The sequence below is a fragment of the Pseudopodoces humilis genome, chromosome 2 (genome assembly GCF_049639895.1).
Source record: "Pseudopodoces humilis isolate 2021_Gansu_Grassland_sample_001 chromosome 2, ASM4963989v1, whole genome shotgun sequence".
Classification (NCBI taxonomy): domain Eukaryota; kingdom Metazoa; phylum Chordata; class Aves; order Passeriformes; family Paridae; genus Pseudopodoces; species Pseudopodoces humilis.
In genome coordinates this window covers 105837125-105849220 of record NC_142201.1, presented here as the reverse complement: position 1 = coordinate 105849220, position 12096 = coordinate 105837125, and the positions used below count along the sequence as shown (strand labels likewise).

The window sequence follows — 12096 nt, the reverse complement described above, 5'->3', positions numbered from 1 at the left end:
ACTTGCAGGGGAACATTTCTGTTCATGAAGGTGGCATCCTTTTAAAGGAGTTATGACTGTGAAAAGTAATGGCAGGATTTAGGTAAAAAGTGTAACTTTTGTTTTTCTAGAATCTATGTTTAATGTTCAGGTGTTAGACATGAACAGCTGTTGTAAATAAAACTCTTTGTCAAAGGCCTACTTCTTCAGTCCAAAGCAATGCCAGTGCTATATTCTTCAATCAGTGTTTCAGAAATATCAATAAATGCAGTTTTTACTCTTTTTTTTGCTTTATAGCAAAGTAGAATTAGACAAGGAAATCTCTGTTCTGATATAACTATTTTGGGAAAATCCAAATAGGCACAGCATTACTGTCTTTGTTAATTACTTCATGTCTTTGGCTATGAAAGGATGACCACAAACCCTGGAAAGGAAATGTCAAAATAGCTTCTTTTTAATATGCAGTTCTTTGTAGCAGTAGGCTGCAAAGCTCAGGAAATCAGGTGTTTTATTGAAGCTGCACAAGTGTAGTATACAAAGAGGAGGAATATTAAAAGAACGGAGAAGTTGAGAGAAAGAAAATGAATGTGACCAAATCTCAGTGGATCTTCCTAATTGTGCTGTTTTTGCTCGAAAATTATTTGTTGTCTGTGCAACAAAGCAAAATCAGTAGGTTAGGTTGGCTGCCGGTACAGGGGCAGAGAAGCCGCTTTAAGAAAAACACTTTAATTTATCCTTCAGTTATTTTTTGCCCTGTAGTGCAATGTTACATTGTTTTGCAGTGTGTGCTTGATATAGTACTCAAAGTCTGCTTGCCTCTGGGGTGTGTATGGTGTGGGTCTTCCATCTTCAAAAGGGATAAACTAAAATTTAAGACAAGGAAAAGGTGAGCAAATCTTATGAGGGGAAAACCAGATGAAATCAGGTTTGTGACTTCTAAGAGCAGCAACAACACAGAATCCAAGAGGCTGGTAAAAAAGAAGGTTGTAATTTACATGTCAAAGGCATAAAATTCCACAAAGTTTGTGGAGAGATCTGAATTAAAGGGCACTTCCAGCACAGGAAGAACTAGGTATTTACTATTTGGGGTATGTTTAACCTGAGGAGTAGGAAAAGATTTCTAAACACTAGAGCAAGAGACTTATGGATCATATTTCCATTCAACTTATATAAAACCACAAAGATACTCCCCTCCGCTTTTTGAAAAGTTTCTGAAAGAGCTTAAGTCAGTACCAGAAACACTGGGGAATTGGGGAGGTTTTTATGTTCTGATAAGTTTAATTGTTTGCAGGGATCGGCTAACACTGCTTTTTAACTTGTGGTTTTGTTTGTTAGCATTTTACCAATTACTTTGATAGGCCAGTTACACAGATCTTACCTAGGGTTTCAATAATGAGAAAAAATGAGTGAGGTTCTTGTGCTCTGAAGATCAATGTTAAATGCAGTATTTGTGGAATGGAAAAGAAACAGGATCTAAACAGAGTATACTGGCCCTTAGGAATTTGGCTAAGGATGCAGTCTGTCACACACTACTTTATAATACTTATGATAAATTTCTATTTAGATATATAGTTCTTGGGAAATGAGGTTTTCCATGTCCATCTGAGCTCAGGTTTAGATTGACTGATGCAGTTTATTTCAATAGCACAGAACTTTTTTGTTTTCCTGCAAAGGAGAATGTGTTTGTACACAAGGGGTGCACAGTGTGTGAACCCCTGATATCAGCAGCTTTCATATTTAAATACACTCCCTGCTGTTCATCAATAAATTTTGTTTTAATATGCTATAAACAGGGTGTTTTAAGGTGGGAATAAAGGCAAATCTTGGCTTCTACAAGTTTGTAATTTACCTAATGCAAGTTTTCTTTGAACCTTCACAGATGTTTATGTCATTGTTTGGATTCTTGCAAAAATTGTTGTGGCACGGTCCAAGAAACTGGAAACATTATTTAATATAATTGTTCTTTTAAGCAGCAGCATGAAATAATTAGTATGGTGTACTTTAATTGGTGGCATCAAATTGACTTTTTATGAAAGACTTGAATTGTAATAAAAGCAGGGAACACAAGTTGGTTAGTTCCTATACCCCAGTACTGTCATCTTTGGGGAAAAGAAACAGCACCTCTTGAATATTAAATGGCAGATCCAGTATGTATTAGGTGCTCAGCTTTTGGAGTTTGGTGGGTTTTTTTAGGTTGGTTTTTTTTAATCAAATATCTTCTGGGAAGGATTTTTGACACAAAAATTATAGGTGCCCACTCTAAGATTTATGTTGATAATTGAAGCTGCTTCCTCTCAATAAAACATAAATGCAGTTTAAATAACTAGCTAAAAGAAAAGAAAGATTTTAAAAAAAAATTGTAGATATGTAGAAAGATGATAACTTGGTTGTCAAGGCCATTATACCCCTCAGGCAGTTGTCACTAAATCTGTGGTTAATGCTCACTATGTGCCAGTAAATTAATCATGCAATTTTTGTACCTTTCTGATTTACGTAATTGTGTTATGAAATTTGCTAGAGAAATGTTACTTGATAAAATGCTAAGATAAAAAAAAAAATAATAATTTAATAGGCATTTATGTTATTTATCTTCTGAAATATTATCTAGCAAAGATAAAAATATATATGAGCATTCCTGGATGATCCTGAAGGATTTTTTTTCCCCGCTTAGGGTTTTGAGTCTCAGTTTTCAAGAAAGTTTAGAGGTCAGTCTTTATGCTTTCATTCTGTACAGTGCTTGAAGTACATGCAGAGCCAGTTAAATGTCAGTGTGGAAAGCTTGCATACAATATATCTGAAAATGGTATTTCATTTATTTGTGGTCTGGGGCAGGCTTACAGAAACAATAGGAGGCTTGTACTGTATTGTGTGCTGGCTAGCTAGCATTGCCTGTGAAAATGCAAGCACGGTACGTACCAGCATATGTCAAAACTTTGGTTTTTAAAAGACTTCTTAACTGCCTTTTAAACATCTTACATCAAAATTGGCTTTTTATTTTTTCCAGAGTGTCTTAGAGCAATTGATTTTAGCTCTGTAATCCTTTGTTTCAGTGCCTTTCCTTGGGAATTACATGGGAAGTGAGTAAAAATATAAACAAAATAAGGTTTTTAATCCCTCTGTAGGCATTTTTACCTTGGAAAGAGGGCTTTTAAATTGGCCAGCCCACTTGTGAGGGCAGAAGTATTGAATGATTATTTTACACAAAAGCTGTGTAAAAGTTCAGGATGAGTAGACACAAATGCAGCTTTGCAGTAACTGAGATGTGTTCTCAGGGAACACAGAAGTCTATTAGAGGTTTTTTTTTTTTGGTGCTGCAAAAGAGCAGTGCTGGTTGGCACAATTTTCTTTACTTGTGCTCTTAGCTCTGCTTTCACTGGGATTGGCCTGTGCCAAACCTCTTGGAGGTGCTGCTTAAAATTTGGCTTTAGTGTGATGTGCAGGCTTGGGGTGTGCAGGCAGCAGAAGGGTTTGGAAGGTTCTTGTCTTCTGTCTACCCAAACCTTACCTGAAGAGTAGGCTTATTGCTGTTTGAAATGTTTTGTATTTAGTGTTCAGCAATGTTCATGTAAAACTACCCATAGTCTGGCCACATTGACAGAGTTTTTTGAGAATGTGGAAGTGCTAGCTGATTAGTTAAATATTTAATTATCTTGAGGTAAAGAAAATGTGAAATAAAATTAAAATTGTACATTTAAAAATACTTTTATATATATAAGTATATATTATATATGTTTATATAGGACATATTTATCATATATTTAAAACACTAGTCCCCGGAGCTCTCCTCTTCTTGTCTCCTTTTCCTGTTTCCATATCAGTTTATGGTCTATTAACCTGCAGTGAATAGATCTTGTGTTTCTTTCTGTTGCTTCGCAGCTGTTCAAACCCCATGTTAATAATGTTAATAAAGAATCTTGGCATCTGAGATTTTAATAATCAGGAATTAGTGACCCAAGAGACTAATTTTTATCCATGACAAAGTTGTGCTTCAAGACAGAGAGAAATAAGGAAAAGAGCAATTTGAATTTGAGTCAACATTTTAAAACGCTGAAAGTTTTGATAGCTGTTTATTCCCAATTTGGAATTCTTGGGTACCCAGCAGGTTGTCATATTTGTCTAAGGTATATATCTATACCGATTAGTGCTGGGGTTGTGTGTTTGTTTGGGGTTTTAGGGGTTGTTTTGTTGCTTTTATTTTTCCTTTATTTTGTGTTTTCTTTTTGTTTGGTTGGGTTTTTTGGGGTTGTTTTTCTTTTATTAGTTTGGGGTTTTTTAATGCAAGTTATCAGCTCAAATTTTGACATAGTCTGAAATCGAATGCTTTTCTAGAAGAACATCTTGTTTAGAATTACCTTGTCTAGAAGAGCATCTTAGTTGCTGGATAATCTTTCCTCACAGTTTTTTCTAAATTGGAGACATCTAGAATTTTATGAAGTAAAAATTTCCCCTGATGCACGAGGCGCATAAGAAGCGCCCAGGCCCTCAAGGCATTTATACTTCTATGGCACTACTTACCAAGGAACTTAAGAGGCGACGATAGAAGTGAAATAAAGCAGCTCTGTGGGCCCTGGAAATGTTAGAGTTACTCTGTAGATGTTTCATGAATTAATGGCCTTTCCAGAAGGTTGCATGAGGTTGGCTATGACTTTGGGTTATGGATTAGAAGTACCTGTTCTGCTGGTTGAGGTGGTCTGATCTCTGTGGAGTATCTGTAGGACTAGTTTTTGTAGTTCAAGATATGCATATGCACGTATGTATAAATTTATGTACAAGAATTGATCCATGTAAAGATGGATGTGATTTAGGAATGTGGCCGTTCACTAAAGTTAGGTCCCCTGTTGAAAAAATGCTTTTGAACATGCTCACTTGGGTGAACCTTGCACACGCTGAAGTGCACTAGGGTTCTCTTTTGTGTACTTTAGGATGTTAACAGCTGTTCTTATTAAATGCTGAGCTACGAGGTGATGGCTAAATAGTTGTTTTGCAGAGCACCGTGACTGTAGCTGGCAGTGATTTCCTAAGAAAACTTTACCTTTTTACCTTGCAGGTTCCCGTCTTCGACAGGAAGACTTCCCGCCTCGAATCGTGGAACACCCCTCGGATCTGATTGTTTCCAAAGGAGAGCCAGCCACTCTGAACTGCAAGGCAGAGGGAAGGCCGACCCCCACCATCGAGTGGTACAAGGGGGGGGAAAGGGTGGAAACGGACAAGGATGACCCGCGCTCCCACCGGATGCTGCTGCCCAGCGGATCTTTATTTTTCCTGCGCATCGTGCACGGGCGCAAGAGCCGGCCGGACGAAGGGGTCTACGTGTGTGTGGCAAGGAATTACCTCGGGGAAGCTGTAAGTCATAATGCATCGCTGGAGGTGGCAAGTAAGTACATTTCCCTCCTCCCCCACTTCGGTAACAGCAGCTTGCTTTGATGTTATTTGAAGATAAAAATAAGTGTGAGCTGCCTCTGAGGCAGTGACTTAAAAGCAGTAAAGGAATTACACGGTTAATTATTATTTATACAGAGATAGGAAAATAGAAGGAGAGTCAGAAGATGTGTCACTGGAGAAATTCAGAGGATTTTGTGCGTTCTTGTTACTTTTATGCTTCCGTGAAATTATGATTGCTTTATGTTTGTAAGATTTTGTATACTTAGTTTCAATTTATATGTGTTTTTTCCTCTCGAGATAATCATGCAGTTTACAGTGTGTCATAGAAGGCAAGATAGCCAGACAGGATTTGATCTAACAGGATAATCATTGCTGCACAAATAAACACTAGAAAGAAGAATGGCAGATTTAGAAACACAATTTTCTTTTCTTTTTCTCTAAAAGAACTCGCCCAGAAAATTATCTCTGGTTTTAAGTATTTGGCCAACGGAAGGAGCAGTCAAGTATGTTCACATCACTTTGTAATGCTTATCTCTTCCTGTATATCCTTTAAACTCTACTTGTTGTAGAGGAAGAGAGCGTACATTAAAGTGGTTTAAGCATTCATATGGAAGGCCAAGTGTAGGTTAAAAAAAAAAAAAATCAGTTTTGGGGGTACTAAAGTATGAGGGGAAGCCTTGCAATTCAAAGTTACGTATCTATTTTGAAGTGGCTTTTATAGGCTTCCTTTGTAATGTGTAGCAATCCACCTGGTGTCCTGTTGAAGAGCAGCACAGAACTGGGTGAGTCACTCTGAAAACACTAATCTCTGTTGACTGAATGATTCATGTTGTTAAGGAGCTCTGAAGAGGCTCCTATCTCTTAGATAAGCTAAGTGCCACTGTTGGTGTATAATTTTAGAAGGGTTAGATTTTCGTAAGTCTCACACAAGGCCAACGAAATAGACTATAAATCTGAGCATTTACTTGAGCCCTGTGTCTAGTCCCTCACATTCAAGACAATCCCAAGGACTTTGACAACTGCACCAGAAAGACATCAAGCTTCACATATAACAGCATAGATGTACATGATTAAGATCGTGCTGCTTCCTTCCTAACCACTTCTAGTGATAAAAGTAATCAGTTTCTGGGTAGCTGGAAGTAGGCTTATCCAGTAAATGTGTAAACTTGTTTGAATCATACTCTGACTCGTTACTCGCAAATGCTATTATCTGCTATTGTGTAAGTGTAATTTTGAGTGGGCATTAATGGTTGAGATCTTGATTTTTATCTAATTGCTGTTTCATTTATAGCACTTCACCTTGGTTCTTAGAAGGGGTTTTAATTTCAATGCTTATTTCACTTTCTTCAAGTTTCTGATGTACCTTGAAGCACAGTGTTTCTGTGTTTCTCATCAGAACCCAGAAACCTGAGGTGGACTTCAATGATTGATGCACTGTGGCATGCATCAATTCAACTGGTGCATAGTTATTAAATGTGTTTGTCACCCCTGGCTCAACTAATTTTTAGGTGATTATAGTAGAGAGTCTTACCAACAGGGTCTAAATGCAAAATATTGATATTGCCACAAATTTTTGAAGAGCTTCTGCCAACACTTGAGACAAAACAAACAATCTTGAAGTGTATAAATGTACACCATTTAACAAAAATGTAGCATTAAATTGTTAATATTCCTCAAAGTGGGTGTCACTAGCCCTTTTATCAAGGGCTTTTATCAAAAAATAACCACCAACAATGCTGTAAATGAAAAAAAAATAAAATCACAATCTCTATTTGAAAATCAGATTTGTAGGTATAATGATACACACTTTTAGTTGCATACCAGGACATCATAGACAAAGAATTTTAATAGCAAAGGTTATTTTTTTAGTAGAAAGGTACTGATGTGATAATGCAATAGCACCAAAACACTTCAAATAATGCAGAAGAAGTGAGGAACAAGGAAAGAGTTGAAGGCTGGTGGAATAAATTTGCATTAAATTAAAAAGCTCTGCATTATAGGTGTGATGCTGTCGTCATTATAAACTGGAGCTACGTTCACAGCAGTTGGCTGATTTGTTCTCAGTACATTGTGCTGAGCACAGAGCATTTACATTTGTATGCCTGTAGACACACACACTTGCTGGTTTAGAAATCCATATGTTACAGTTTAATTTTTGTATGTTTACGGAGTCAAATTACCTTTGTTTGATTTCTGCTTTTCACAAAGTACAGAGTATGATTGAGAGTGCTCATTATATGCTTTGATGCTACAATTTTAACTAAAAACCTTTTGTGAAACAGGAAGCAGCATCATGTTTTGGAGTTCACCTGCTAACTCTGACTGGAAGAGGCAGCTCATGTCTGCACCAGTTTGTTTCACAATGTGATAGGAAGTTTATCACTTCTCTTCCATCATCTCCTATAGTAACACGTTCAGTTATATGAAGTTCCTTTGCTTTTAAACGAGTGTTGTACACTTGACTTTAGATTCAGGTTAATACTAAAGTAAATTTTCATGTCTGTTATGCCTTCATGCAATTATTTTTCAACTTTTTAAGCAGTTCCCGTGCTCATCTTTTGAGATTAATCCACAAAGAGAATTTGTTACATATGTAATCAGGTGGACATCTTCCTTAAGCACACTGTGCTTAGATTCCACAGTTGCAAAGAAGGAAATGTAGTGGGATTTCAGAAGATTGCACTGTATTAAAAGCTATTTTATCTTTTTAAAATACCTGTGTGTTTTAAGAGCTTTCAAAACAGCTTTAGATTTAGTTACCACAGGGGAGCAGTGACTTAAATCAGAGTTGAAGATGATTTTCCCTCTGCTTTGTCCCTTTCTCCTTGGTGACATGACTGACATTTGCCTGTCATTTAATTTAATCCAGAGGGTGCTGCATTTTATTCCACTGATATATATCTAAGTAATGATATTGTTAGTCCTCAATTAATACCATTGAACATGACCTAAATAGCATTTATTATCAGCAAATTGAATTAAATAAGTCTCTTATTCAATCTATGGCTCTTGTGACCCTTCCAGAATGTTTGAAGATGCCATGTGTCTATATACAGCATTAAGGACTTGTTACATCTTCTCCACAGTCCTATTTTATTTCATATAAAAGTATTTGTACAGTTGTATTTGCTTAAGTTTCTGTGGTTATTACTTTGAAACCATGCCCCATCCCCTAAAAATCCTTAAAAACAAGGTGGTCCTCTGGCTGGTGAAGAGTGGTATCCTACATCTACCAAAAATCTTTTTTAGCCAGCCACTTGGTATTTTAGGAATTAAAATCTTTCAGACCTTTGGAGACTAGTAAAACTGCTCTCTGTTACACAGCTCTGTGCAAAGCAGCTTTGTAATTCACTATTACCTCACATTTTCTTTGTAATTTAGATCTGTCGTATTTTCATAAATGGGAAGGAGATAAATTTGCATAAACAAGAACTCAAATGTGAATCACAAGTCAGCCAAATAAGCGATGTAACTCCAGTTTAACTGGGGCATTTATTTTTTTTTAAGTTGACTTGTTTCACCTGCGTTTGAAATCCCATTTCCACAACTTTTTGAAATGGAGACTGGCTGTATGTGTTTGGAGTTCATTTTGCAGAAGGGTGCAGCTTCTGCAGCGTGGCTCAGAAGGGGTGAGCAATGGGACAAGCAGGTAACAGGGCTGGAGGCATCCTGCAGACTGAGGCTGCTCCAGGTCCATTTCCCTCCCTCTTCCTGACTTCCTGAACTCAGCCTTTTGATCACCAGAGACCTACTTAAATTAGCTCCATGTTTTGTTTAGGAGGAATGTAACTGGTTTTGGATTACTGCCTACCAGTGACATGTTCTCTGCTGGTGAAAGGTCCTAAAGCACGTAGAAAGGGCATGTCCCTGTCAAAATGAAGCTGGGTAATTCTCTCTATAAATGTCAGCTTTTACGGGTGGGAGAAGAAAGTGGAATCATACTTCATCCTCCGAGTAAAGGCTGAAGACTGTTTTGACTATCACATAAACAGATGGAAAACAAAGTTGTTTTTCAGAGTAGAGAAGTAGAAGAAGTTTTGAAAAAGTGCATTAGCAGACTGGAAAGTGTCTGCAAGCTGTTTGACTCTCTCAGGGTTATCTGGTGAATGGATCCACCTGATTAAATTAATTTGTTGGTGAGTGATAGTTTGATTCAAGTGTTTAATTTTTTTATTATTTTTTTTTTCTGTTACTCCTTTTTGAGGAAAATTGTATCTCTGGATCTTGTGGATATCTATTAAGTAACAGTTTTGTAGAAGCCTGCTCATCTCCAGAGTGGCAGCAATAGCTGCAAGGGTGTATTCATCTCCCTTTCTCTACTCTAAGGATTTTTCAGGCTGTTAAGAAAAAATCAAATACAAATGAAGTTGGTTATGTTTGCTAGTCAGGGACTCTGCAAATCTGTTTTTCAAATCATATTTCTCAAAGCTTGTTTCTCTTTAGCCACAAAAGTTCTTTCCCATCACCCCTTGCCTTGTCAGAGTGAGTTTTGAGAGAAGAGGTATATTTATGACCAAGGTATTTGGCATGATTCTTTCATGTGTAGCTTTGTCATCATCATAACATAATTTCCAGTGCATACTAAATGATGGCTCTAGTTCTAAAAATGCTTTGTTAGTTTTAAGGTTATAGAATCTGAAGATCAGTTATGACTTTCCTGTAATTCATTTTCCTATTATGCAGAATATAAGCTGCTCAATTAGCTGCAAAATTCTTTCTCATTTTTCATTAATTTTAATTAATATACAGCCTTCTTCAGTTATTGAATGTATTATTGCCTACAAGTTATGCAATATTGTCAAAATGCAAACAATTAAATTTGTTTAAATAGACCTTATGTGTGATCACTGACATGTTGAGATGGGAAAAATAACTCCTTTCTTCAGCTGCATGAGAACAAATAAAACATTTTGGATGCATATCAGAACTTCCATCATTTGAGGCATCCCATGTGCATGGCAAGCATGTGCTGTTTATGTTGCTTACAGTTTTATTTGGCAAAGTCTCACAAAAATCAGGGCTTCATTTCAATTAAATGGTTGGTTTTAAGGTGTCACAAAAGGTCTGTCTTTTTTGAGTCTTTTGCTTGCACTCATGAAATAAATGGATAAAATAATAGAGTTACTGGCTGTGCTTGCTGTAGAGGGGGTTAAAAGGTTAATGCATGCATTAAGGAGTAAACTTATGTACAGACTTAAGAAAAACGAAACGCTAGAGATTAAAAAAAACCAAAACCAGCAACAACATTAAAACCCAACCTAGAGAAAACTAAAGCAGTGAGGCTTGACTGGAAATGGTGTAACTTAAATATGCTTCTACCTGTAAGTTTGGTATGGCAGAAGTTCATTCTACAGTTATGTCTATGTCTATTATTAAAGGAAATTTCCATGTTTATTAACTAAAATGGAACTTGTATGTACTTGGAAATTTGTAAGATTAATTCTTGAAAGTCTTAAAAATCATGAGATTCGTATTTTCAGTTGTTCTGTGAGAATGTTTGGAAGTGTCTTCCATACTACATCTGAAGTGCTAAGATTCACTAGATTTTGGAAGCAGACTAAGAGGACTTTCATTGTGGATGTGTGCCAACATATTTGAACTTTATAGCTAATTCTGTATCAAAACAGCTCACAGGTGAATGTTATCGTCAATGGATAACAGTGATACTTATAAAATTAAAATTTTTCATGGATGCTGTTACATGAGGCTTTCAACCACTGTGAAAACAGAGCACATAAATAAAAGATTCCTATTCAATGAAAATATCTACTCCTGCCAAGATCAGGGCAAAATAATGCACACTTTGCCTGAAAATTGTTCTTACATGTCTGTGTTTTCCCAGAAACTATGCAGAACAGAGGAATTTAGGAGTTCAGTTCCTGATGGGTTGTGATACTGTGAATAAACAGTTTTTTCTTAAGCTGATGAGTAATTTAGGATGTTATGGTGCCCGTGCTGGGATGGATGATTAAGCAAAATTAGATATTTTATAGTCTTGGCAGAAACTCCTGTGCAGCTCAGTGAATTCATAAATCAAACAATTTGGTGGCAGTCATTTTATGAAATGGGAGCTCTGATGGGTAAAAGATTATCTGAAACCATGAACCAAAACTGGGGAATCTGGCTCTTCAATTGAGGTGAAAGCTTTGCTTTTCACATTTAATCATCAAGTTGTTAGTTTCAAAGCAAAAAAATTGAATCAAAATTGTTCATGTTGAAGGGCCCTACTATTTCAAGCATGAGTATGAGACGAGGATTTAAGTATTTTTCCTGAATCCAGCCAATATAGTGAATTAATACAAAGATCTCATTAGTTTTGCTATTCATTGCCTGTGGAAGACAATTTGGACTCTTAACATCAAGTGTAAATGCAAATAAAAACAGATCTCCTAATTGCATGAAGGAGGAAAAGGAGATTTTGATACCAAATTTTGTTTTCAGTGTCTGATGCTTGTTTTTCTTCCCTTCCCATGGCATTAAGTGATGTGCTGTTCAGTAGTTCTCCAGCCTGTGTGTGTGCCCGAGGGCTGGGAAGGACTGAGCCTCAAGCAGAGTTCAGAGGGACTGAACTTGCAGTCTTTAGTGCAAGTTACCAAATTAACTGGGACCATTGGCTGTCTCCTGTTTTTTCCTGGTTGTGAGCTTCCTCTGGTCCAAGGGAGTCTTTGTATGGTGTTTTCATCTAAGAGGTGTCTAGTACATTTTTCCCCAGTTTTTTCTTTAGATTGTTGATCT

The 12096-nt window shown here is 36.8% G+C and overlaps 1 protein-coding gene across 4 annotated transcripts in view; it reads left to right on the top strand.

Annotated features, from left to right (window-relative positions):
- The window catches only part of ROBO1 (roundabout guidance receptor 1), a 690461-nt gene that overhangs the window by 436240 nt on the left and 242125 nt on the right, over nt 1–12096 (top strand). For all 4 annotated transcript variants that reach the window (XM_088050995.1, XM_088050997.1, XM_088050994.1 and 1 more), the window contains one exon: nt 5027–5353. In XM_088050995.1, coding sequence (XP_087907121.1) covers nt 5027–5353 — 327 coding nt within the window. The remainder of the gene's footprint in view (nt 1–5026; nt 5354–12096) is intronic.